Source organism: Aplysia californica, unplaced genomic scaffold (genome assembly GCF_000002075.1).
Source record: "Aplysia californica isolate F4 #8 unplaced genomic scaffold, AplCal3.0 scaffold00318, whole genome shotgun sequence".
Classification (NCBI taxonomy): domain Eukaryota; kingdom Metazoa; phylum Mollusca; class Gastropoda; order Aplysiida; family Aplysiidae; genus Aplysia; species Aplysia californica.
Genome location: NW_004797588.1, coordinates 366,093 through 393,541, shown reverse-complemented (window position 1 = coordinate 393,541; position 27,449 = coordinate 366,093). Strand labels below are relative to the sequence as shown.

The 27,449-nt window shown below is 39.3% G+C and overlaps 2 protein-coding genes across 2 annotated transcripts in view; one reads left to right on the top strand and one right to left on the bottom strand.

Annotated features, from left to right (window-relative positions):
* Nucleotides 1-2,632: 2,632 nt before the first annotated feature.
* On the bottom strand, nucleotides 2,633-24,273 carry LOC101854100 (DNA-directed RNA polymerase III subunit RPC7-like). The gene is made up of 6 exons (XM_005102249.3): nucleotides 24,173-24,273; nucleotides 16,347-16,493; nucleotides 14,683-14,878; nucleotides 13,480-13,604; nucleotides 10,711-10,851; nucleotides 2,633-3,500 (listed from the first exon to the last, which is right to left on the bottom strand). The coding sequence occupies exons 2-6, from the start codon at nucleotides 16,458-16,460 to the stop codon at nucleotides 3,414-3,416; spliced, it is 663 nt and encodes a 220-aa protein (XP_005102306.1). The 5' UTR covers nucleotides 16,461-16,493; nucleotides 24,173-24,273; the 3' UTR covers nucleotides 2,633-3,413.
* A 458-nt stretch (nucleotides 24,274-24,731) lies between these two features.
* LOC101853707 (ATP-dependent Clp protease ATP-binding subunit clpX-like, mitochondrial) overlaps nucleotides 24,732-27,449 on the top strand; it is a 32,237-nt gene continuing 29,519 nt past the window's right edge. The window contains exon 1 of the mRNA XM_005102247.3: nucleotides 24,732-24,825. The gene's annotated coding sequence lies outside the window, so the exon portion shown is untranslated. The remainder of the gene's footprint in view (nucleotides 24,826-27,449) is intronic.

The window sequence follows — 27,449 nt, the reverse complement described above, 5'->3', positions numbered from 1 at the left end:
AATAAAAATTCAATAGGTCAACCTTTTAATGTTTTAGGTGCATGTTGCAAATCCCCAATTATTTTTTTGTTACGCTAACATTAAAGGAAACATGCCGGAACCTTAGTTTGCTGTGACCTTCATAAATGGGCTTTTAGATTTTGTTGGTCTTCAAACTTCTAGATCTACAACTACATGAAGACCTGAGAAGATTAAACAGAGCAATTTTTTAATTCCTGTTTTAACTACGGACAGGCGAAAGTGAACGACATGTAAGTATATATCAATCGAATATATCTCATGTACATGTATACTTGTATTCTCAGAATCGTCATCTTAGAATTCTGACTCGTTACAACAGCAAAAGCAGTCCTTGATTTTTCCCCCTTCTATGGATGCTACTCAGCTTGATGCGGAAATTTTCCATTGTCTTGTGCATTTTTTTCTACTCTTTACTTCCTCTTGTGACTTCTATTTTTGTTGCCATTGTTTGCTTATATATGAAAAATACTAAATCTATTCCTATCAGCTAGTCACTAAGAAAGAAACTAATGTGTGAAAGATGTCAACTTTTACAAACAACTGGCTTGACAAGGAGACTGCTGCGAGAGCAAGTGTAACGGAACAAGGACAGGGTACGTTCTTTACCAAACTAATCCAGACATTCTCACTGTTAATTATTCAAGGAGTTTTATTAAAAAATCAATACATTTGTAAAAATATCTAAAAATAAAGAATAAAAATCCAAATTAATTCAAATGCACAAATACAAAGAGTTACGTTAAAAAACATTTATTTTCCAACAAATCATATCTGTCAATAATCAAATAACAATAAATAAATTATCAACTTCGAGTCACAAACCCAAGCCCTCCTGAGCTGGGTTTTCCGATTCCAGTGATCATACAGGTGTGTAAGTATATATTTCATATGAACAATCAATGAAACATAACATATTTATACCAGGCATCTCTGTATCAGTAATTGTACAGTAACAGAAAACAAAGACGTTTTCAATGCTGACTTTCCACCTCTGGGTTTTGAGGATTCAAATTGCATAAAAACTGGATGTTTTAAAACACGTAACAAAGAAAAATCATATACAAACGTTTGCATTGCACCCGCACACGCATGCACATACACTCACAAGCATACATTATCATGTATACACACACACAAAAGCATATCAACATGCACACACATGAAATAATCAAGTACTCATGACACACAAAGAAAAAAAACAACAACTGATACAGCAAAGATATAAAACAAAGGTAGCATCTAAAAGCATCCTAACAACAGAGGTACAAAATGCTAGCAATTCCACACACTTGACATTCAAGAGGCTCCACCTTCACCACGATCATCACAAAGCCTGTGCAGATTTCATTTTCATCCTTTTTCTTCACTTCTCACTTTTAAAAAAAAGACAAGAAAAACTACAAACATGTTCACATCATCATTAATCATTAATGATCAACTGAAGTCCCAGAGGAGTCGACTAACACAAGGCCGTTATCATATAAATGAACACAAAGACAATATCAGAGAATATGTGCGTTTGGGGAGGGGGGTTGTTGAGAGAGAGAGAGAGAGAGAGAGAGAGAGAGAGAGAGAGAGAGAGAGAGAGAGAGAGAGGGAGAGGAAGCGAAGGAGAGAGAGAGAGAGAGAAAGAGAGAGAGGGAGAGGGAGGGAGGGAGGGAGGGAGAGAGAGAGAGAGAGATTTGTTTCGAGAGAGGGAGGGAGGGAGAGAGAGAGAGAGTTTGTTTTGGTAGAGGTTTTATGACACTCGCAACTGCATAAGGTCATATGAGTGCCAGAAGATTAGAGGTGTTAAAAGAGAGTAACAAACATAAAAAAGGAGGGGAGATAAGGACAATAGATGTTTGATGGGAAAGAAGAAGCAGCAAACCACACCAGAGCACCCGCCAACCACTCACAGAGAGAGAGAGAGAAGAGGGGAGAAAGAGACAGACAGACAGACAGACAACATTTATTCATGTCATATTTTGATATTTTGCATACCATAGCTGTAAAGATATTGTGCACTCCCAGAGTGATAATGATAATGTTCAAACATGTGATCAATCATCATTATGTTCTCAATAACAATTGAAAGCAATTGTCAGACCATAATATATTTTTACAACGTTCATGACCTCTGATAAGATCCATTATCATTGACTGGCATTTGCACCGCCCTCAATCTGCAGGTACATTCACTAATCTTTGCCCTAACAAACCCTGCATAACAATATGTACTTCTTACATTCGAGATTTTATATGACAAATGTTTAACAACCGTTTGAATATCTAAGACAAAGGACACGCCTACTTCCCAAGAACACCTGCTCTGCTTTGTAAAACCTTTTAACAGTGAAAGGAAGGCTAAACGAAAAACCTGTAATGGTCTAGACATGCTTGTGTAAAACTGTGAAAGCAGTTAGAACTTGTCTGGATATCATACCACTATCACAAGAAAAACATTTTTAAACAGGGCATGTGACAAAGGGGACACCCTTGTCGATCAGACTAAGAGCTTTTATAAATCCAAAATGGTGCACATTATTGGTACGCGAGATAACAAAGAGAAGCAACAGCAAGAGTTGAGTTTACAAGGGAAGCAACAACAACAACAAAAAAAACCCATTTATTTTTTACATATTTTTGTTAATGTTATGTACAAAAGTACAGTCATGAGCCTAATTTAATAAGGTTTGCGTGCTTGATCAGAGACAAATGAACTCTGTTACATTAACGTTACAGATCCTTTATCTTGTAATGTCCTGTTCAATGACTAGATGTCGCATCAGACAGAAAATCTCTCATACGGCCGGGTTAAAGTAACAGACGTGTCACATTTCTCCAACCCATCTATCCCAATAACCACCCTGGCAACGACATTTCAAAAACCATCACAACTGACTGTGCATGTCTCCCTACAAATCTATTCAGTGTCAAGTTCAACAACAACAAATCCATATCATAACAGAACCACGCTGTCATAATAATCACAAGGCATGATCATCAATCTACAATGTAATCTGCTTAGGCCGAAATCTGCGGTACTACCAAATTTTCTTTGGTTTAGCTGGGTTTTCGGCTTAAAGAGGTGGCTCAAATAGAGAAAAAAAAAAAATTTTTTTATTATCTTTCGGTTTAGCGTTATTTTCTGTTAACCATGTCTGGTTTAAGCAGACTCCACTGTTGTGCACATGAAGAAAAAGAAAAAAAAAACAACAGCTATTTTTATGAGAGGAAGTTAATATTCAATGACTGTTTTCTAATGCCTTAAACTTCTAAAAGAAAAATACACATTGTTTTCTTTGAATTTTCACCAACAAATGAAACAATCATTCGTACATGACTATGGAAAACATTTCTTCTGCTATCTCCTTGGCTTGTTAAGGATCTGATGTATCACATTCACCTTTTCAGTAGGTTGGGCCTTCATCATCATCCTCATCGTCATCTCCATAACCCTCTCCATTGTCAAAGTAGGCCAGGTTATAATCAGTCTCCTGGACAAAAAAAAAGCATTTCCGAGATAAATAAATCCTCACACAGAATGTCTAACAGCTCAACAACATTTATAAAAATAGCAAAAGTGACAACGATAAAGAAGAAGCCTATCCATTTTGAAAAGAAAAAAAAAATGCTTCTTGATAAAAGACTGAAAGGAGTAAAGCATAGCACCCCTTTCCTTTTTGATGATGGCTTGACCTATGGCTTAACATCTAAGGTCACCATTGGGTAGCAGCTATGTTTTACAGGGACAAAACACAGTGGGCCGTGATCAATGTAAGGACATAGGAGTCATAATTTACATTTACCAAGAGACTTATAAAGCAGAAAACATTATTTATGAACTTTAATTAAGGAGGCAGTGGAAACGATGGTTGTATTTGAATAAGTCATACTAATCATAAATCCTTTTCCTGGAGTGACAATAAAGACACCGGTAGAGACTAATCCAGAAAATGCATGGGTACTTTTTTACATAGCACTGCTCCCATTGTGAAAAAGAACAGAGAATAACACTGATGCTCAGGGTGAAAGTAAAAAAGACAATAAATAATAGTCACCATCGAAAGGGGTCAAATTGACAAAACAGCTATTAGTTAGGTTCCCATTAAATTCATTGGCGGGTGTTCCTTTGACACAAATCTAGCTTTAGTATTTAGGGAACACCCTGAGAAAAATAGAGGCAGACAGAAAGATAACACATCACAATACTACAATATTATATTCAAAGTTCATAATGTACAAATTCAAGCATATTCATATTAACAGGGTTCCTGCCATGAACTTCCCACCAAATTCAAGGAGATTTCAAGGAGGTTTCAAGGAGAAATTTTTAAAATTCAAGGAGATTTGGTCAAGAAATTCATGACAAAAGCCTATTTTCGAAGGTCTACACTTGTCCGAAAAGAATCATATATCATAGTTTCCATTTCCCTACAAAAACTGTTCGCAGGGTGACTGCCAACCCGGCTTCTCAATTTTCCGGTTGGGGGGGGGGGGGGAGCTCATCCATTCTCCAGGGGCATGTTACATAACAATGACAGTGCATGCTTCATTTATATATTATTTATTAATATATACACAGAATGGTGCGCACCCACGCATGTAGGTACATTCCAGTCAGCAACATGTCAGTGTGGCACTGGGATACTGTGACTTAGGTATTTCAGTCAGTTCTTACTTATTTATATTTTCCCCTCATCATATTCTCCTATATAAACTATATAAAAATGAATCTTGCTTTGAGCCTGAGAAAAGGCCTAGAACCAGAATATCCACTGTCAAGAACCAGTTGGGGTGTCAAGGTTTATACAATAAACGTAAAAGATAAAAATTATTACTCTAACTAAAAATAGAGTAATAACATGAATGTCTCAAGTAGACCTATTCAGTGTGAGAGGTGTAAAAACTGTGGGAGGGCAAGACGCAGTGACTCTGAAAATCTGCAAATCTTGGAACAGAAAGCTATATAGAATACAATACAGTAGACTCCGCCTAAGATCCCGGTGCTCGGGAGCCAAGAAATGCGGGATCTTAACCGACGAACCCAGGGAAGAATCTATGGTGACCCATGTTAAGGCTCACAATCGGTAAAATGGTCTCCCTCCACTCTAAAATGAACTGACGTGACCGCTTGGTGGGTTTATGACGTATGGCGAGCAAAGAGTGGTTAACCTTGATGACCTATCTCAGCGCATAGTGGGATGAGGCGTGCCATTTTCACGAATTATCCTATCATGAGTCTCAAGATCTACGCTTATCCAGCTGCCCCTCCCCTTTACCTGTCGAAAATTTATAGCTTGCCATCTCTGACCGAGTCCCCCCCCCCCAACCGCCTTTGTCGTTACACACCATTACGTTGTGAACACACCAATTAAAATTCAGTCTGTCTCGCAAATTCGGGAGTAGAGACAACTGCTGCAATGGTCGGGGTAGAGTTCACGATTCGATGTGATCCCGCCTGGAGCGAACGTATAGACTCTACCCACCCAGCGAGTGATGTAAGTTTAGGTGGCGAGCTCAGGTGTGAGTGCGATACGTGGGGAAAACAAACGCGTCGGTCAGTTCACACCTCGGTGTGATCCCGTCTGGGGCAAACATTGCATCGCTTCATCGAGTTTTACAACGTGTATGTGATCACATTCACGATAGTGGCTGATCATTGACGCGACGGACAGTTTATTGATCTCAACTTTTCCCCCTTGGTTGATCGGCTGTGCCCGCCCGAGTTTTTGTTCCGCAAATTATAATCTGAAATGTGGGATCTTAGTTGAATCATAATGTAGACCTTTTTAAGAGTGAATCAGAGCGGGATCTTAGGGGTGACTTTTGTATAGTAAAAATTCTGTTTTCTTAAAACAGCGGGATCTTAAGCGAACCGGGATCGTAAGCGGTGGGATCTTAGGCGGAGACTTCTGTACATTATAATATAATTTACTATCACCTACCCAATGAAACGGGAACCCTTTAGTTACAAACACACGGCTTACAAGGTTTGAGTATGACAGATCCCGATTCCATACAAGGCCTGCACCAACGCGCGCATTGCAGAGAGCTTGAGATCTAGATAGATCTAGTAATAATCAAAATTCTGAAAAGTAAAATCTACTTCCAAGTTTAGTTTTTGTCATCCGGTGTTGCCTTCACCCCCCCCCCCCCCCCCCCCCCACTTCCCCCGCGTGCGTCTATTTTAAAAAATCAATAACCCCCCCATTCCCGAGTCCTATACTTCGCAGCGCTCAGACTTTGCATGCACTTTGGTGACCTCAACCATCGCGATACTCACGATGTGACGAAAATGCACAGGTTCAATGACCGGTCACGATGGCGAGCCCGACAAGAAGCTTGTTTCACTTTCTTTTTTTTTCCACAAGTGACAGCACAGGACAAACTATTTATTTTCATGGCGACACAGCGTTTGTAATGCAGAACCTGCATGTTAGAAATGTGGCGCTATCAGACTACTATAGGTCCTACCGGCAAATTTCTAGGTGGTAACGAAAGCGAAAGTAGATCTTGATTTTTCCAGATCGAGCTTCGGTATCGCACATACACTTCCACTTGTTGCCGCCATAACCGCCTGTGCGCGGGTAACGTACTCTCGGACCGGGAAAGGCTGAATGAATTTTATATCACAATCGCGACCGGCAAAAATGAACTCAAGGACGTTATCGGATTTGGTTTTCAAATATTCGAGAACGTTTATGTATTTTCCTGGGTCTTTCATGGGGCAATTTACAGATTTTTTCAAATTCCCTTTGCATTCCGGGTCTCGGCGATTTTTATCAAATGACCGGGTAATTCCAGAGGCCCCCGGGATTCCCGGGGCCTGGCAGTCACCCTGTACACGTGTTCCTGTCCGATCTGGCAAAATTCAAGGAGTTTTCAAGGAGATTTTTCTTTGAATGCAAATTCAAGCAGTTTTGAAGGACATTTTTCCTTGAATGCAAATTCAAGCAGTTTTCAAGGACTCCTTGAATTCAAGGAGGCCGCGGGAACCCTGTATTAAGACTTGAGATGACATAGTTGAAATTTTCAGCAACAAAAAATAGCATCCTTTTTGGGATTATTTCCCATTAACCAAAATGAGTTTGTCATTATTACAAGGGTGACCTTATTTGGGCCACAGTGTGGCCTAAATAAGCTAAACCCCCCTCCCTTACCTTATTTAGGCCACACTGTGGCCCAAATAAGCTAAACCCCCCTCCCTTACCTTATTTAGGCCACATCATATGGTAGATTTCTTGAACTAACCATGGATTCGGAAGGTCGAGATTCTACTGATCTTTTTATTTAGTGCGGGGGATTATTTCAAAATAGAGGATGATTCTAAATAAGTGGACCAAGTGTAAGAGTTGTGTGTGTGTGTGTGTGTATGTGTTTGTTTTGTGTGTGGTTGTGGTGAGAGAGAGAGAGAGTAAATGTAGTAGTGTGTTTGTATGTGTATGTGTAATGTGTGAATGTTATTGTGTGCATGAGTGTCTATCTCAGTTGTACGGTCCAAATGTACATTATTTTGTTGAGAATTTTACATAGAACTCAACTACAAAACACCTTTATACAAAGTCACAGAAATATTCTTTTTGTGCTTATTGAGGTGCAGTACAGGGTGATTAAAACCTGCAAGGATAATTGGACAAAATGGGCAATATCTTACTAATGGTCATATTTAGACAAATCCTATATCATTCTCTTTTTTTCTTAACAGCTCATGGTTATTAAAGAGTCAGCAAACTAGATCAAGGTAGTAATTTCGGATTCCTAATATTATGGGCATTCTTTAAAAAATTTAAACTTGTTTTTAGCGCTTTTTTCAACGTAAAACGGATTCCGTTAAAAAAAACACAACAACAATGACCTTATCTTTCTTTTTTAAGGTATTGTGCATACATTTGTGTGAAACTATTTTATTCTATGCTTTCAAGTACATGAAAAAAGCTAATAAAATCAAGCAAAATGTTCTTCAGAGACATAGATCTAGTAGTAAGCCCACTGGAACATTTTATAAACCGTGAAAAGATCACCAGAAAATAACAAAATTATCTTATGATTTTCACTTGCACTTGCAATTTTTTTGACAAATTATAGTCTACCTCGTTATCTTTTTTTTTCACATTTTTCTTCACTATTCATGACAACTGGCATGTTTTCCAGTTATTATCAAGGAAGTGGATAGGCGGACCACGGGGTCTATCTAGCCCCAAAAGGATAGGTGGACCGCGGGGTCTACCTAACAAAATGCTGTTTTAGGATGTGAACCCTGGAATCAGCGTAGTGAAATAAGTAGATCTAGGTTTGACTAAGGATCGGTGGACCCCGGGGTCAACATAGTGAAATAAGTAGATCTCAGTTTATTTTATTGTAAGACTGGCGGAGCCCGTGGTCAACGTAGTGAAATTATAAGTAGATCTAGGTTTAAATTAATAAGGATTGGTGGACCCCTGGGTCAACGTAGTGAAATTATAAGTAGATCTAGGTTTAATTAAGGTTTGGTGGACCCTGGGGTCAACGTAGTGAAATAAGTACATGTAGATCTAGGTTTAATTTTAAGGATTGGTGGACCCAGGAGTCAACGTAGTGAAATAGGAAGGTTTAGGTTTAAGGTGGACCCCAGGGTCTACCTAACGAAATTTAATACTAGTTAGGTTTTAGAATAGGTGGACCATGCGGTCACCGTAGTAAAATAAGTAGGTTTAATCACGGTGTCCCGGGGGTCCACCAATTCTTAATTAAACCTTCTTATTCCTCTACGGCTATGGTGACTCCGGGGTCCACCAATCCTTTTAAAATTAAACCTACTTATTTCACTACGGTGACCCCGGGGTCTACTAATCTTTAAATAAATCTACTTACATGTATTTCACTACGGTGACCCCGGGGTCCACCTGTCCTAAAACCTAGTATTTTGCTAGGTAGACCCCGTTTTTAACAATATCCAGAAAATAACATAAAATGAGTATATAGATCTATATCTATACGTATTTTATTAAGTATATACTTAAAAATAAAAGACTGAGCAGAGGCTTACAATGTAAATTCTGTGCTCTACACGTAGAGAAAGTCTTAAGTTTGCGCAAAACAGATTTTAGAAAAAAAAGTTGATCTAATTATTCTAATAAAAGTAAAAGTGATTGTTATGGTGAGATTTGTTATCATTAATTCTGGAAATACAGATAGTTGCTGAATGTAAAATTAACTAGAACTGTGCAATTCGTTTTATTTCAATTCCAAAGCCCAAAGGCATAGCAATGAGTTAGATCTAGATCTAGCAGTTGTAGGCTCTCTGGCTGCTTCTAACATTTGTCTGCTACTACTGATTCTAGACAGGGAATCTAGATCTAGATCTAGCTATCACCTGCACTATTAAAGTCAAATATATGGTAAAATAAAAACAAAACTGTGAATCGCTTTGTCAGTCAGTACATCCCAATTGCCATAGCAGCACGTATTAATAGTTGAATAATTATACCGAAGCAACATGTTATCACAGTGTGCAGGGGAGAGCGGGGTGCCCGAGTCGCTGACCGGTCGATTCGGTGGTTCGGCTTTTGTAGATCTATGCATTTTTTACGGAAAGCCCTATTACTAGATCTATTAGTGTTGTGAAAACTTCAACCTCTACAGCTAAGGCGGCAAAAGATGTTGGAAAATAATAATACGTCCTGAAGTTTCATAATTTATACAGAATAATACAGCCAGTAGTTTTTATCTCATCGAGTTATAAAAATGGCCTTGTAACTTGTTTTCAGAAGCAAATTTTAATAGTTACAGTTCTACCGAATCGATTTTCACGCAAATTCAACCATTTTGATGACCATTTCTTTTCCTTTTAAAAAGATAAAGGCCTGTCGGATGTGGCAGTGCGATTAACACTAAATTGTTTAGACCCATCAAAACACAAGGCTTCGTGGCCGATCACAAAGGTCTACGGGCTTATCGAGGCCGATTCGCCCTGCCGCGTGCACGTTCACTAAACTGCCTACTAGATAGAATCTACTACCAAAGATTCTTCTCGATCTTTGCTACTACTACTACTACTACTACTACATCTACATGTAGGCTACTACTACTAGACAGTACGAGAGATGTACTACTACGAGACAGTACGAGAGAGTGCCACCCAGGCAAAGATAGTGTAACTTTGACTCAGCCACGTTGTGTACACACTTTTTATACCCCAAATTTAACCCGGAAGTCCATTCGGAGGATTTGACCTTTTTACTTGACCAAAGTGTGCCAAAATGGTAGCCTAGATTTTGCCCCTCCATGAAGGAAAAATCTGGCCCTCATTCAAACCATTGAGATTGAGCAAAACTTTGCGTATCATGCTTTGTTCTTACAATATTCATTATGATATATATAAGTTGTACACTGAGACAAAACTGTACTAAATGAGAAAGGTGCACCATTATGAAAGTGGAACGAACTCAGTTGCCTTAAAAGGGTGTCCCCTGGTAGTTTGAGCATGTGTGGCCTAAATAAGCTAAACCCCCCTCCCTTACCTTATTTAGGCCACCTGTGGCCTATATAAGCTAAACCCCCCTCCCTTACCTTATTTAGGCCATATGTGGCCCAAATAAGCACTCCCTTATTACAATACAGTGCGCAAAAATTTACTGACAATCTATTTTACATTTTTTTAAATCATCAGATCAATAACAAAGTCATTGGACAGTCAGTTCTGATATCATCATAAATTCTACTTACTTCCTCTAAATCTTCATCATCGTACTCTTCATCATCCTCCTCCTCCACTTCCTCATCTTTCTTTTTCTTCTTTTCAGTTTCTTCATCATCATCTGCATCAGCATCCTCAACATTCTCTGGCACATCATTCTTTTCTAGCTTCTGTGAAACATAGACAAAGTCAAATAGACAACGTTTTTAATTTTGACAGATCATGTTAAACACAATCATACAAGAAGAAACCATTTGCAGTCCCTTATAACCTTACAATGGTTAACGACGAAACATTGCAACCTATCAGATACAATTCAGTTTACTTTGAAGCACAATAATAGACAAAGACAGACCAGTATGATCGCCGTTAAACTGAATGTTTGCCTCATACAACTTGTTCAGCTGTAAGCATTACCATTAGACTAAGACATTTCCACACGTTCACAATAGCATCCATGAAAGGAAAGACCTCTCGCTTGTCAAATTGAACAGTTGATTATGATTACACGAGGACACTGTTAAGATGAACATCCGCATAGAACCATTAACAAAAACGTTCATAAATATAAGAACTTGTCACAGAAATAAAAGGAAGAATCCCCGAAATCCCAGCTGACAAATTCACTGGATTCCACGTTCACTGCATCTGTTGCGGAGCGAACACCTTTGTGATATGTACATCCCTTTGGCATTACATTTTCTATCCATTAAGAAATATTAGATTTATGCTGGGGTAAAAAATGATTGAATGTCTTCCTTGCTTCCACCATTTGTCCCACCCATTGATGCAAAAAGCACAAACAACTTCAATCAAATCAGTTTTAAGAACAGGTACAAGTCTTTTCCTTGCTTGCAACAGGTTGTAAAAAGTAAAAAAGAAAACCATGACCAGCATCAGTAATATGTAACAACAATTCAGGGAACTTTTTTCTCAGCTGGACGTACAAATAGTGATCAAATTTCATACCCTCCGACTACCCGGTAAAGTTTCTGTGCTAGCGTGCCACTTGAGTACTTTGTATACAAGCAGTGGTCAGATTTCATACATACACACCACTCTGACCATCTGTATCCCTCAGGTCTCACAAAAGTAGGGTAACAGATACATCCCCAACTTCCTCGCCTGGCAGTGTGGCAAAATAGTCACAGCCAGTGGAACAAAACGTGACTGGCAGTTTTGTTTCAAATCAGGGCTGAGCGGAATAAACATTTTACTTTCCTTGCCTAGCAGCATGGCATAAAAATTACAGGAACAAAACTTGGTAGGCAGTTTTGTTTCAAATCAGGGCTGAGCGGACTAACATTTTACATTTGACAGGAATGTCTCTGTTCGCTTTCAGGTTGTAAAAGTTTACGTCTTATAAAGATGCATTAAGTTATAGAGGAATTTTTCAAGACTGGAGCAAGAAAATTCATTCATGACAGGTTTCCATCTTGGATAAGGTTCAACTGTACTTGCAGGGATTTTGGGTCACCAATTAGAAAGTAATTCAGAACACACGCTGGTAGGAAACATTGAACTTGACTTGAAGTCTTCCCAGATAAAAACAATTCAATCAAATAAAGTTCTCTATTTTTTTAACCCCAGAAATTTGAATGTAAAGAATAATTGGGAAATTTCGGAAAGGAATACATGTTTAGTTCAGTGGGCAGTCGGGTGGGACTTAAGCTGAAAATTGGGTCAAAATATCGTTTTCAGCTTAAAGAGGTTGCTCAAGTAGAGAATAAAAAAATCATTGATTTTATTATCTTTCGGATAACCGCTGTTTTCTGTTAACCATGTCTGGTTTAAGCAGACTCCACTGTTGTGCACATGGAAAAAAGAAACAAAAACAACAGCTATCTTTACAAGAGGCAGCTAATATTCAATGCACAAGAAAATAACTGAATGTGTCTAGTTATCAAATCCGGTATATCATTTTGCTGAGATATGCATGCTGTATGTGAAATTTTGTTTCATAGGGCTACTAACAGTATCACAGCAAGTCATTTTTTACTTTAATGGTCATTTTCTCAGAACTATGTCTTTCATGGACAGCACGCCATGCAAATCCTAAAATCTTGCTTATTTACTGCCCTAGAGACTTGAAATTTGACACAGTGATAGATTATCCATATTTCTAGGTAATGAGCTAGTTATTTAGGTCTTTCTTTGTATATGACAGGAGGAATGAGCATTTATATCAGACTGGGGGTGTATTTTCAACACTTTTTTTACACCATGAAATTCAAAGTTATGCTACATCCATGAAAACAATCAAATGAAAAAAAAAATAGTCACCCTATTCCCTCAATATAGGTCCTGCCTTTTCATTTCTATCTTACAAAGTAGAATATCTTGATTTGTGTTTGAGATTTGAGGAATTTAAGAGTTATGTTTATTCTCAAGACGTCCGCCATCACCACGGCAATATGTGATATATGTCACGAATAACACCCTAAATCATTTCCCACCTTGCCATTAGATCTTACTATGCTAAATTCATTTATTTAGGTCAGTGAATGAATTTTTTTTTAGCTCACCAGACCCCCCCTCAATACTATATCTTTAAAAAATAATGTTCCCAGAGTGCCTCCAAATCTTCAAAAGGCCACGCCTTTACAGATATAGTCTCCCTGGAGCTGATGATTTTGAGGCATGTTTGCCTTCAAGGTAATCCAGCAAAATACTAACTGAAATAATTTAATACAGCCCGCTCAATGAAAAAAGGAAAAGATTTACTGCTAAATTACAAATCACGTGAATAAGAAAAGTGTGACCATCAATCTCATGTCATTAATTCTTCTCAAAATCACCTCCAATAGAGAGGCAACTTCACTGTCTTTAACTCGACGAGCAGTCTTCAGATTGGGCCTGATCCCTGTGGCTGTTCTCTTCCTCTTTGGCTTCTCTCGAAGTTCTGCTGGCAATCGAGACCAGTCTGTGAAGAAATATGAATATATGTGAATTTATAAAGAGGTCAATCATGAGCAAAAAAGTAAGAGGACACATTTTTTAATCAGGTGAAGAATGTCATTAAAAAGATCACAATAGGTGTGGTTGGTCATAAGAACATGTGAAGGCAATTTCACGATAAAGTAATGTATATGAGCAGAACTGACTGGCAAAATGGCCAGAGATATTTGATATTGATGTTGTGTATCATTTCAGTTGCCTTTCCTCCATTCCTTTCCTCCAAACATGAGGGCAGGTACTTTATTTACAGGGTGTTAAATACATGCAAAGGAAAGGAACAAAAATTCTTTAAAGGGTGGAAAATAGCCAAAGATAACCAAAGACACAATAGTAGGACATAGTGCATTTTTTGCACAGCCAAATATTGTGAAACCCCTATAACACAAACACAACAAACCAGAGAATTTGTTCGTGTTAAGAACATTTTGTTTTAAAAAGGAAAGTTGCAATGCTTAGAATCAAGGAATTTCATTTCAAACAACTTTGTGGTAAGCAGTCTCCGATATTACAATGAACAATCTCAATAAAATTGATAAATTTTCAATTTATATATGCAGAAGATAAATCTTAGAACAGGTACCAAAACTTTACAAAATAAGATAATAACTATATTCAGCTGAACTGATTATTACTTACAAAATAGAGTAAACAAACCCTATTCTTCAAATCTTTACTTCTCAAAGCATCAAGCAACTTGAGCATGAAAATGACAGCAAAAGTATTCATATGTACGAAAATTTTTTACACCACCCCATCATCTCTTTTCTATCACATCAACAATTACTAGAGATATGTCTGTCCAACCCCACACTTTTTCCTCAGTCCACCTTCAGTGTAGATCATTTCTTTTTTCTTTGACCTGAACTACAGTACTGCTTTCTCATGTGTACTAACAAATGGACAAATGAGACCTCAAGTCTTAAAAGTACTCAAAAGTAAATGTTGCAAATCAATTTACCCATATGTTATTGAGGTTATTCTAAAATAGCCCTGCCATTCATCAAATTCAGGGCAACATTCAATTTCTCACACAACAAACCTACCAGGATTAAGCGCACTTGCAGAATCAGCAATTCCAACCTGATACTTATCAGAGTATCTATCAATGTCTTTGCTCTTGTTTTGAGCTTTGATGTGAAATGGAGACTTGCGGAAGGACTCGGTCAATTCCTGTTTAAGGGCTAACATGTACTCCACTTCTTCACTTTGAGGCAGCGAAACTGGCTTGAAAGGAAGAGGCTGAAAAAAAGAGGAGCATAAATGTTTCATGGAAATTACAGACAGAAGAGCAGAGAGCAGTCTAAAATAACAATAAAACACACAATGCAATGATCATACATTTCAGACACAGATTAGTTACAATGTACTGTACAGTTATGCAGAGATAATTCAAACGCACAAAATTCAAAATCACAGATAGCTCAAACTCAAACAATATACTATTCCCCAACTAAACCACTGTATTTTCTTTGCATTGGCAGCACTGCATTCTTGAAGACATGAATGTGCTGATGAACAGTTATCTCAATAAGATTGTGGACATGTTCCGACTGCAGTGACCCCAACACAGTGGACAAGTAAGACAAGTAAGTTATCTCAATAAGCCTGGTCAAATATTTCTTCACACTAGCCTCACAATCAAATTGCTCTGCATGCAAAATGGAAAATAAACACACCGGTCATCACTGTGAGCACACTAAAGGTATCAAGACGCGTCCTCCCACATTACCTGTAGCATGCATAAAACACTAGAGCTTCCTTGAATGTTGTCATGTGAGGGTGGGTGCTTAGTGGCGGGGTGTGACCAAAGACAAACAGTGTGGAGCAGCATTGGGCTGTACCGTAAAGTGTGTGGAATAGGCTTGTTTTTGTGTACATGTGTAAGTGTGTATGGTTGTTTGAAGGAGAAGGTAGGGATCGTGAAGTGAATACACAAGAGGGGTAGGTGGCGTGCTCTGACCAGTGTTGGTGACATCATCATGACCGTGATCTGATGTAAGAGAATTTTTTTTTACTCGGGGTGGTGCTACTGACTGAAGTGTCTAAAAGCCATTCCCAAAGGGGGGACATGTAACATGTTCAGTAGAACGCTCAGTAGAATTGTAAATGGGCTGATTCATCAATGTCATGCTCATAACAGTGTCTGGACTGCAACGAGGAACAGCTGCTTTTTCTTTCCTAATCCTTACTATCTTCATTTTCCTCTAATTCTTTTGTATGTTTGTCACACTCTTGTGACCCGCTATTTCCGGGGTGCCTCGACAGTCGAAGCAGACTTTGTGCTGTTGAAGCTAGAGAGGTGAGCAGAGTAAGCCTGATTCCCAGTATAATGGACTTCTCTGTTGACATCCACCCCTTGGCCCTCATATGACCTTATGCAGTTGCAATGGCCGTAAAAACTACTAAAACTAAAAACACGTTTCCTGCCCATTATACTGTCAGTTACTCCCATAACTTTCTTCAGTTGTTCTCTAACTTTTCGTTACCATGGTTTACTCTAATTTTAGGGGTATTTCACACATTTATCAACCCCCAACATGCTCAAGATAGCTGTGCTTGACTCGACTATAGACCTAAAAAAGTGAAATAAATTTACAAATCAAGAGCTATTTCCTGTCATCGGCAATTTAAAAAAAATAAAAATTTTTGATTACTCAATTTTTTTTTTCAGAAAGGAAAAATGTGATTTTTTGTTTTGTCAACTCACAGGAAACAGAGGGGGTGGGTGAGCAACAGGTGGTAAGACATCCCCACGCCCCAGGCCGAGGGCTTCAATGTTGATGGACAGCCCACGACCACGGCCTCTGCCTCTCCCGCCCATTATGAGGCTCCTGATCAACTCACACTAGGGTCTCTGTGAAAAGAAAAGAAAATATCAGAGTTTTATTCATAATATTCATATATTTTTCAGGATCACAGCATGACACCATCAAGACACAGTAGTCACTGCCTATGATCTCACTGCTTACGATCCCGGTTCGCTTAATATCCCACTGTTTTAAGAAAACATAATTTTTTGTTATAATACGAAAGTCATCTCCCTGAGATCCTGCTTTTCAGATCATAATTTACGGAACAAAACGCGGATGGGCACAGCCGATGAACCAAAATTGGAAAGTTCAGACCATTTAACTGCCCGTCCCATTAAAGATAAGCCACTCTCAGGAATGGGATCACATAGTGTTATAAAACTTGATGAAACAGTACAATGTTTGGCCCGACGGACTCACATCGAGGTGTAAACTGACCGACACATTTTTCCCCCAAACACAGGACTCGTATCTCAGCTCTCCATCTAAACTTACATCACTTCGCTCCAGTCGGGACCACATCAAACAGTGAACTCTTCCCTGATCATTGCAGCAGTCGTCTCTACTCCAGAATTTGCGAGACAGACTGAATTTTAATTGGTGTGGTCACAACATAATGGTGTGAGAGATGGGAAGCTATAAATTTTGGACCGGTAAAGGGGATGGGCAACTAGACAAGGGTAGATTGTGAGACTCACAATAGGATAATAAGCGAAAATCAAAATGGCATGCTTCATGCCACTGTGATTCGTCATCAAAGTTGACCACTCTTTGCTCAAAACCACCCAAGGGTCACGTCAGTTCATTGAGTGAAGAGGGAGACCATTTTACCAGTTGCAGGCCTTAACTTTTTCACTACCAGGGGGTTTTCCTCACCTGGACTGGGCCTCATACAGGGCTGCCTACCTCAAAGTTCCCATTTCTGGTAGTAAAAAGACAAAGAAAGAAAAAAAAAGATGACCGTTGCCCCATCAAACACACTTACTTTCCGTGATATTGGGTAATTTTGTTTTGAAAACTTGTTTGTGCATGCACATGTGTGTGTGTGTGTGTGTGTGTGTGTGTGTGTGTGTGTGTGTGTGTGTGTGCGGGTGCACGTGCGCATGCTCTCGTGTGTGTTTATATATGTAGGGAGGGGAAGGGGGTGTTTTGGTGAGCACAAGTTAAGATGAACAGTGTGTATGAAATAAGGCGTGGTTTTTTGTTTTTTTAACAAACTATCATTGGAGAATTCTGAGCGGTAACGAAAGAAAAAGTAAATTTTGCTTTTCCCGATGGAGTCTCAGTATTACAACTACACTTTCGCACGCCGTCATAGCCGCTTATTCACGTGAAACGTAGCCTACTCTCGGACTGGGGAAAGCCAAACATAATATCACAAACGCAACCGGTAAAATGTGAACTCAGTAGCCTTTTCAGATTTGGTTTTGAGGACTGTGCATTTTCTCGGGTCTCAGCGATTTTTTTTTTTAGATTCCAGTCCAGGGTAATAATTCCCGAACCCCCCCCCCCCCCCCCCCCCCCCCTGCGTAGAATCCTCATTTGGTACTGACCAATTCTCTAGACCAAGACAGCTTTTAGAATGTTTTGCTTTGATACCGATTTTCTTTCTACATTCACAATTTTGTTTTCTAGATAAATGGATTAAATGCACAGATTTTCTAGCCACAGCAAAAACCCGAAGATAAATAGAAAGAAAGAATGAATGAAAGGAAGGAGGAAGATTATCGTGAGTAGACAGATTTCAGCCGATGCATGTGAAAAAATATTGCCGACCGAACGGCACAGGTAGACAATGGTCGAGTGTACGACATGCGCAATCTGGCAGTTTCTAATACAACTTATTGCCGAGAGTTGCGGTAAACATCTGACAAGTTACGGAAGCAGGAAGTGGAGAGCTGTACACGGTTCACTGCCCATTGTTGGGAGTAACACCAACCGTGAAACACAGTTCGCGATAGTGAAAGAGTTAACATGGGTCACAATAGTAGATTCTTCCCTTGGTGCGTTGGCCAAGATCCCCTTCGCCTAAGATCCCGAGCACGAGGATCTTAGCTGATAAGGCCTCCCATAAAAAATACAGACTAGAAAAATCCTCAGTATGCAGAATGTTTTTCCATCATTAGCTTAAAACATATGAATATTTACAAAGAAGTCAGGGAAATGTTTATTTGAGTAAAGAGAAGCATATATCGACACAATAATGGTAATATAGTGCTGAAAAATTAAGACAGACATACAGAAAAAACTGGGAAAGTAAAGAAGTAAGACCTACCAGTGGTGCCCTCCAACCACCCACTAGGGAAATAAACAAGTGAAAATTATCTATCTACAAACAGTCATCATCAAGGAAAAGGCTGTAAGTTCTTCGCAAAGGGTGTGTGAGAATATTATGGAATGGTATTCGCACACCTTGTGCGAATACTATAAAATTTTATTCGCAAAGGGTGTGTGAATACTGTGTGAATACTATGAAATTTTATTCGCACAGGGTGTGTGAATACTGTGGTGAATACTATAAAATTTTATTCGCACAGGGTGGGTGAATACTATCATGAAATTATAATGTATTCGCACAGGGTGTGTGAATGCTACAAAATATTATTGGCACAGGGCATTTCAAAAGAAGGATGGAAATTAATTGGGCCTAGCATTTCCTCATTATTTTCCCTCATCACATAGGGACAAAGATCATGTACAACAAGATAGTCCACTCGTCCTCTCTTTGAGCCAATTAAAAAAGTGTCCTCAAAATTTGGTGGCGCCCTCTTCGAAAAAAAGTGGACTTTGCGAACAGAGTTACCCTAGATCTACTTGTGTGAAAAACAATAATAGTGAAATTAACAGACTGTGTTTATCCTATTCTTCTGCTGGAGAAAAGAAAGAGAGCTTCAAAACAAAGACTCCAGCGCCATCTGAAGCAAAGTGCAGACTTCGGCAAACACTTTTTCGGGCAGAGTGAACAATCTTGGTGCTAACTTTGGTAGGGATAGATCAAATTCTAATTGTGCAATGCGATAGGCCTACGAAAAAAACCCACTCAAATTGGAATTCAAGTTGCGTTGTGTCAAAGAAAATGACTACTCAAATCTCTCTTTTTTTCGTTTTTTGTTTTCCTTGTACCTTTTGAGAGAGAGAGAGAGAGAGAGAGAGAGAGAGAGAGAGAGAGAGAGAGATGAGTGCATGCTTTAACCCTAAAACTGAAACAAGTATGTTATACTTCTAGTGTACAGTTGTTTTTACATGTAATTCTAAGGTAGCGTCAATTGCATTGACAAAAATTGACTTTTTGTCAATTGCTACCAAGTGAAGTGGTGTCAAGTCTGAAAACAACACTATCTTTAGCATTATACAAACGTGTGTCTAATGGGTCAATTTGTTCTCAACTAATTTCATTGGACGAGCATCTAGTCTAGAGCTACGGTACCAACTTCGCGTGTTTTCAATGAGACGTAGGCCTAGATCTAGGCTAGCCTTAGCCTACACTTTGGTGAAGAACCAACACAGGCAATTCTAGAAGTAGAAGGTCACAAACGCACACAAACTCAAGCAGAAATTCACGTTATATCGGGGAACATAAATCGGGGGACGGGGGTCAGGAAAAGACACACACACACACACAGAGGGACAGAGAGGCAAATGCACAACACTGAGCACTCAAGCACAATAAGCTAGATCTACCCACCAACGCAAAAGAGCTCCAATTTACTCGGTGGCAATAGACAAAAAGTCAATTTTTGTCAATTGCCACCGTGTCACACGGTGGCAATCGACACTAGGCTACCTAATTCTAAAGCCTTTGCCAAAAGGTGGGACACCCGGGAGTGACAAACAAGGTCCAAAATCAACATGGCATAGGCTAGACCTTGTGCGAATAGAATTATTTATTTGCACACCCGGTGTGAATAAAATGAATTCTTATGCGCACACCCGGTGTGAATAATCACTTCCCAAGGAAAAATGCAACACGGAAACTATAGCAGGAATTAACTTTTGGCCGGCACTATTTCTCCGAACGTTCGGGAACATAAAGCTAGGCACTATTTCTCCGAACGTTCGGGAACATAAAGCTAGGCACTATTTCTCCGAACGTTCGGGAACATAAAGCTAGGCACTATTTCTCCGAACACTCTGAAATCACATCCTTTCCCGCAAATTTCGGATATTATAGAGTATAGGCCTACCAAAGATTGTTCGTATACAATATGGTTCAATCGGTCCAGAAAATGTCCGCAGTAAATATCTATATAAAGAAATGCTACAGTTCCAAACAGTTTTTCGCTACAGATATGACGTGTTGCCTATGAAGGGTGCTGCTCTTAAACTTAATGTGTTGTGTTCACTCGTGTGCTGTCTAGATCTAGATCTCTACGGAGGGTTATTGATAACGACACATAGAACTAGCTTCTGCGTTTGTCGCGGCAGGATAAGAGTTAAAGTGTTGTGTTCACTCGTGTGCTGTCCTACTGCTGTCTAGATCTAGATCTACGGAGGGTTATTGATAACAACACATAGAACTAGCTTCTGCGTTTGTCGTGGCCGCGACGAATCAATCGTGGCTCGATTTTTTGGCATTTTTTGGTCGGGGAATAGAAGTCAAATTTTTTTAAAAAAGAAAAAAAGAAAGAAACCGAACCTCTTTACTTTTGAAAGAAAGTTCACTTAGCTTCACTTAGGCTCTTTCTCACTTGTTGTCACCACGTTGATTTGTTGAATACGTTACAGTTACTTTTATTTTTCCCTCTTTGACTCTTTGTGGTGTTTTATTTTATTAGTGTGTAGACTCTAATTTTTTTTCTTGTTATTGTTCTGATGTGTTGTTTTTCTATCAATTTTTTTTTGTTGGGGAAAGGGGGGGGGGGGGATGTTGCATAGTGTAACGTCATTTAATTTGATGTTCCTACCTTCATTAGATTCTAAATATATATATATACATATATATAGATTTAAATGTTTTATGTTAGAGTTAGAGCGTACGTTCCACCAAAACCGATTACATTTTTTTAATTACATGTTCTGACACTGGCAGGCCCCATGTGTGTGATTCCATAATTTACATGTAATATTCTGTACTTTAAAAAAAAAATTACGCACTTTCAGGGTTAAAACAGGCAATTTTCTTCAAACAGGTTGACACACACCCTTATTTGTTAATTTTTGTAGTAGTTTACGGGCAGTTCGACTAATTTTGATTTAATTCTGTTGTGAAACCTTTCTTTTTCACGTTTTTACACTCATCTAAAAATCTCTAGACTAGCTCTTGAAAATTGAAATAGAATATAGATCCAAAAATTTGCTCCTGTGTGCGTGTGTGTGTGTCTATGCATGTGTGTGTGTGAGTGTGTCTGCCTGTGGTAGTAAGTGTGTAAGTGGAGAGTGAGGAGTGTGTGTGTTTTTCGGGCTTTATTTCAGCCTTTATTCAGTAACAGTTCAAAGTATACAAAAATAGAAACACAGGATCCATTAACTCCAGTGTTCATGAGTCATTCCTCTCTTTCACTCATTCAATTCCCGTGTTTTCTCCCGCGGCCCATCCCCGTCCTCATGACTTTCACACCCCACCCCCTCCACCCAGGCACACACAACGAAAATCTCACTCATTCCCTTGCACCCTGCGAACCATGGACAATAATATAGGCAAAACACTGCCTTAGCCACATTCCTTTCGTTCGTGAGCTGTGGACCAGGCCAGGGGGGTCAGTGTCGTCGTCTTGTAGTTGCTGTCGCCTGTGGATACACTCGTAAATTCTTCCTTTCACCCGGTCTGTCACTCACACTGTCTCTCCATCCACAACTCAGCTCGTCATACGTTCAAAAGTTGCCCACTGATCATGTTTAGTTAGTGTGTGTATAAGTTTGTGTGTGTACATGTGCATGATGGTGGTGGGTGCTACTGAAGGTTGTATGTAGGCGGGCTTGCCATGCGGTGTTCCTTCCCAGACCAGAGGCAGAATGAAAGTTGGCGCCGAACTCTCGCAATAAATAGGCAAAAAATCACGAGACCGGAAACCGTTTGGAGAAATAAAGATCAGCACTATTTCTCCGAACATTCGGTGAAATAGTCACTTCATTAACTTTTCTGGTCAAGCCGAACTACGCTGGGCGCCATTTTGTTTTGCCCGGATGTTCTCGGGCTACTCCTCTCTCTCTACTCTCTCTTTCTCTCCCCCCCCCCCTCTCACTCTCTCACTGCCCACAGACAAAATTGCACGTGTTCAATACTTCCAACACAAGAAGAGCGCTGGAATTTGTTACGTGAACACTACACTGGTTGGCCGATCACCACTATCCCTGTGAATAAAAGGCTCGCCTGCGCTATTCTCACGAGAATAGAGGCAGAGGGGGCTTACTTTTCTAGATCTAGATCTAATCTAGCTCTAGATCTAGATAAGATCTATCCTTGATGACAGAGACGAGGTAGATTCTAGATCTATTATCTTATATGGAAGTGGCTATTCTCATCCGGGGTGAGAATAGAAAAACGATCTACCTCTCACCCCGGGTGAGACTTGCCAGCGTAGGCTATTCTCACCCGGTGCGAAACAAGACCTGCTTTTCCTCATTTTGGAATACTGTCTATCGGTGTGGATGATCAAATTGATAAAAGCCAAGAAAAAATTACGTTATAGCACAAAAGTAAGCTAATTTGATCGTCTTCAAAGATGCTATGGCTATTTCACTGTTCGAATCGAGCCGAACTACGCGGGTCGCCATTTTGTTTTGCCCGGAAGTTCTCGCAAGATCTACTCCTCCCCTCTCTCTCTCTCTCTCTGTCTCTTTCTGAATACTGTCTATCGGTGTGGACGATCAAATTGACCAAAACAAAGTTAAAAAATGATGTTAAAACACAAAAGTAAATTAATTTGGTTGTCTACAAAGATGCTACGGCTATTTAACTTTTCGAATCGAGCAGAACTACGCGGGTCGCCATTTTGTTTTGACCGGAAGTTCTCACGCTACTCCTCTCTCTGTCTCTTTCTCTCTCTCTCTCCACTGCCCACATACAAAATTGTACGCTTTTAGTAGGCTACAGTTGTAATGGAACGTTTGTACACGGCACAGAATTCTACAATTTTTCTGTTATCACAGTGTAGAATTCTGTGGTTTAGGGTGAACGCAAAATTTGTTGGCCTAGATCTAGGCTATAACAGTGAACGCGCAGCGGGTGAGAATAGCCAAACTTTTGCCAAAAGACTAGCCTGCACTATTCTCATCCCGGGTGAGAATAGAGGTGGCCATCTTATATTGTCTCTCAAGACAGTTCAAGGCTAAGACATAGATCTAGATCTAGATTCTAGGACTCAGGTCTAGGTCTAGATCTAGATCTAAATCTTGCCTGCCTACATCTAACCTCACGATGAAATTATCCCCACCAATGCCAATTCAATTGTCAATAGTATAGTCATAGTCGGGCAATAGATTCTAATATCTAATTCTAGAGAACTAGCACCTAGACCTCCCCCCAAATAACTTAGGACTTCCGTAACGAGCGACCACTATGAGACGGAGCAGAATTGAGGGCTTGGGGTAGGGGTAGGGGTAGAGGGGTAAGGGTAGGGTTAGGCCTAGGGCCTAGGGGTAGGGGTAGGGTTAGGGTTAGGGGCAGGGTTAGGTCTAGATCTAGGCATCTTCTTTATTGTGTTTGATGGGGTGGTCGCTCGTTACGGAAGTCCTTCCCAATTAATACAGGTTATAAATTGAATGGACAGCTAGAAATTTATACTTGTGCCTGTGTCAGAATGCAACAACATTAGAGTTCATCCTCGAGTCTCGAGACTTCGCGAACAGCATGTTTACATTTTGTACCGGAAAAGGAAGACACTGTCGACCACAAGGGAGTAGTTGGTAATATAATTGGTTTGATTCAAACCAAACTATCTAAGAAAATTGGGGTCTTTATGATACAACAAAATATATACTCCTTAGAGGTTTAAAATTATGCATTTTATTTTATTTTGATAGAAAATATCTTTAAACCTGAATCAGTTTGAATTGATAAAGAAAACATTGCTATCTCCTTTATGCAACCTTGACATCAAGCTATTTTTATCACGGGCCACGGTCAAGCAAGTTTTGTCATCATATCAGTTGGTGTGGTTGTGATCGTGTTAAGTCGGTGACTTGATTGTATAACATCGGAGTTTGAGTGCTATCAAAAAAATACTTCTAATCTCAGCCACCCTTTGTCGTAATCCCCCAGTCCAAGTCATTGCCTTGCTTTTTATGTAAGTATTTTGTCTTTTAGACTAAGAGTTTTTGATCAGTTCAAGCTTCCATTTTGATTGTCCAGACCCAGCAGATGTAGGTTGAGGCCGAAAGAGTTGTTGTTGTGCGTACGCTTGCGTCAGTTGGGACAACCACAAACGAATGTCACAGGTTTTGCCTTTGTTCTTTCAAACACTTGAGTCGTTATTCTTTCTAAAGCACTAGATCTAGATCTAGATATCTAGATTTAAGACCTCATTTGCTCCAGTACACTGTCTGGGGCCAAAACTGTGGTGATGAATATCAGATTTAGTAGGGACTCTAATCTAGCACTTTTTTATCTCTGTCTTTGTGTAGCCTCATCATCATTTAGATTCTAGATCTAGAATCTAGATCTGGATCTATTACGTTATGATCTTCTCTTCCCCTTAGTTACTAATTTGTGCTCCTTTGCCTTTACTTCTATGGCTGGCCCCCTCTATTCTCACCCCGGGTGAGAATAGCATAGGCGAGCCTTTTGGCTATTCTCACCCAGTGTGCGTTCACCGTTATAGCCTAGGCCAACCAGTGTAGCGTTCACCCTGAACCACAGAATTCGGCGATTGTCAAGATTTCCGCGTTTAATTCCGATGTGCGTCTTTCATAGCCTCAGGTATGTTTCGCTTTGGTCCCTAACCCTAACCCTAACCCTGACCCTAACCATAACCCTAACCCTAACCCTGACCCTAACCCTAACCCTGACCAGGGTTAGGGTTAGGGTTAGGGACCAAAGCGAAACATACCTGAGGCTATGAAAAACGCACATGGGAATTAAACGCGGAAATCTTGACAATCGCCCAGAATTCTACACTGACACTGTCATAACAGAATTGTAGAATTCTGTGCCGTGAACAAACATTCCAGCTCTATTGTGTTATTACTGTTAGCCTAAAAGCGTGCTATTTTGACTTTGTCTGTCCTGTGGGCAGTGGAGAGAGTCTAGGAGTAACGCGAGAACTTCCGGGCAAAACAAAATGGTGACCCGTGTAGTTTGGCTCGATTCAAAAAGTTAAATAACCGTAGCATCTTTATGGACGACCAAATTAATTTACTTTTGTGTTTTAACATCATTTCTTAAAAACTTTGTTTTGATCGATTTGATCGTCAACACCGAAAACAGTATTTAGAAAGAGAGAGAGAGAGAGGGGAGGAGTAGATCTTGCGAGAACATCCGGGCAAAACAAAATGGCGACCCGTGTAGTTCGACTCGATTCGAAAAGTGAAATAGCCGTAGCATCTTTGTAGACGATCACATTAGCTTACTTTTGTGCTATAAGGCAAGGTCATCTCAACTTAGTGGTTCTGTTCTCATACAAATGATGTAGGGAGGGCAAGTTTAGATAGATCTTGATCTAGTAACTGGATAATAGAGCTCACGTCTCGACTGTTATCATTATAATCGAAAAAAAGTTCATACATGCTGGAAATATTTAGGAACAAAGGTTGGAAGTCGGAACGGAGGTCATGCTGGACTCAATTCAGAGTCCGAATATAATTTTTCTCTCTTCGGACTCGAGTCCTCGAGTCCGAAGTCTCTTCGATTTATATTTTAATATTCATTGTTCATTAAGTAGGCTATAGAATATGGTTTCTTTTAACTCTTTCTGGACGTATCACCGATATATCTGCGCGAGACCACACCCCTTGCGTATGTATCGCCGATATATCGGCTGTGATAGGGTGCCTCAGTATTGTTTCGTTTTAACATGATCCATCATTTATAATAACTTTTAATTGTTATTGAAAACTTGGAAAGGGTTTAGGAATGAAAACATCTAGTTTCAGTTTGTCATAGTGTTGGTTGGGGGAAAAAGGGGTGAATTAGTTCTTGCGGTCTTGCGCATCAACAAAACGATGTAACTGGACTCAGTATAAATATATATCATAACTGAAACAAAAATTGGAATATTGCTTTTAAATAAAAAGCTGCGGAATTAGAAATTTATGGATTATGCTCTTGGCCTGTATATGATAAGATAGCTAGCTATAATGATTTGCATTCACATGTTTGGTGAATGTAATTTTTTCTGTCAAAATTTATTTTTCTCATCACTATCGCCATTTCTAACCCTTCTAATGCATACTTATATGTTCAAAATTAATCCGTCTTTCATGTTGGAATGTATCCGTCATTCAATTTCCTTCAATTTGATATATGAGCTTTTGCCAAAAGGTGGGGGTGTTTGCTTAAGGACTTTTTAAATCAACCACAACTCATGGTAAAATAAGTTTTCTTCTGAAAGCTTTATGCATATGGCAAGGAAATAAGTTGGTCAAGCTGCATGAGCAAGTAGATTGATGTGTGCATCTTATATCTCTATATAGAAAGATAATAGTACTAAAAATAGGGCATTTTTTACTCATCCTGAGTGCACACGTAATTGTATGTTAAATACAGAATATTGTTAATCTTAAACTATCAAACAGAAGTGCATTCAAACATTGAAAATAGTTTGTATACACCATCATAACAGCGTGTGTCCATTAAAAGGGTTTTATTTTTTTATATTAATGATGTTATTGCTGAGTAAAATTTATAAGTTCGTTCATAACTCGTGTCATAATTACATCATCAGACTTTCCAAGGTCTAGAAAACCCAAATCGTTAAACATATCATCCTGGGGAATGACCGGTATTAAACATTGGTTTGACATTGATCTATCAGAAGGGTAATTTTCCGCTCACTTGCATGGTTTTGCTTAAATATGACTTTGATTGAGATAATCCAGGTTTGTCATAATGATGTTATGAACGA

Coding starts and splice junctions, on each gene's coding strand:
- LOC101854100 (XM_005102249.3), bottom strand. CDS start 16,460: ATGGGCGGGAGAGGCAGAGGCCGTGGTCGTGGGCTGTCCATCAACATT. Junction 14,879..16,346: donor ACCCACCCCCTCTGTTTCCT/GTGAGTTGACAA, acceptor TCTTTTTTTCAG/CCTCTTCCTTTCAAGCCAGT. Junction 3,501..10,710: donor ATGATGAAGATTTAGAGGAA/GTAAGTAGAATT, acceptor TTTTTTGTCCAG/GAGACTGATTATAACCTGGC.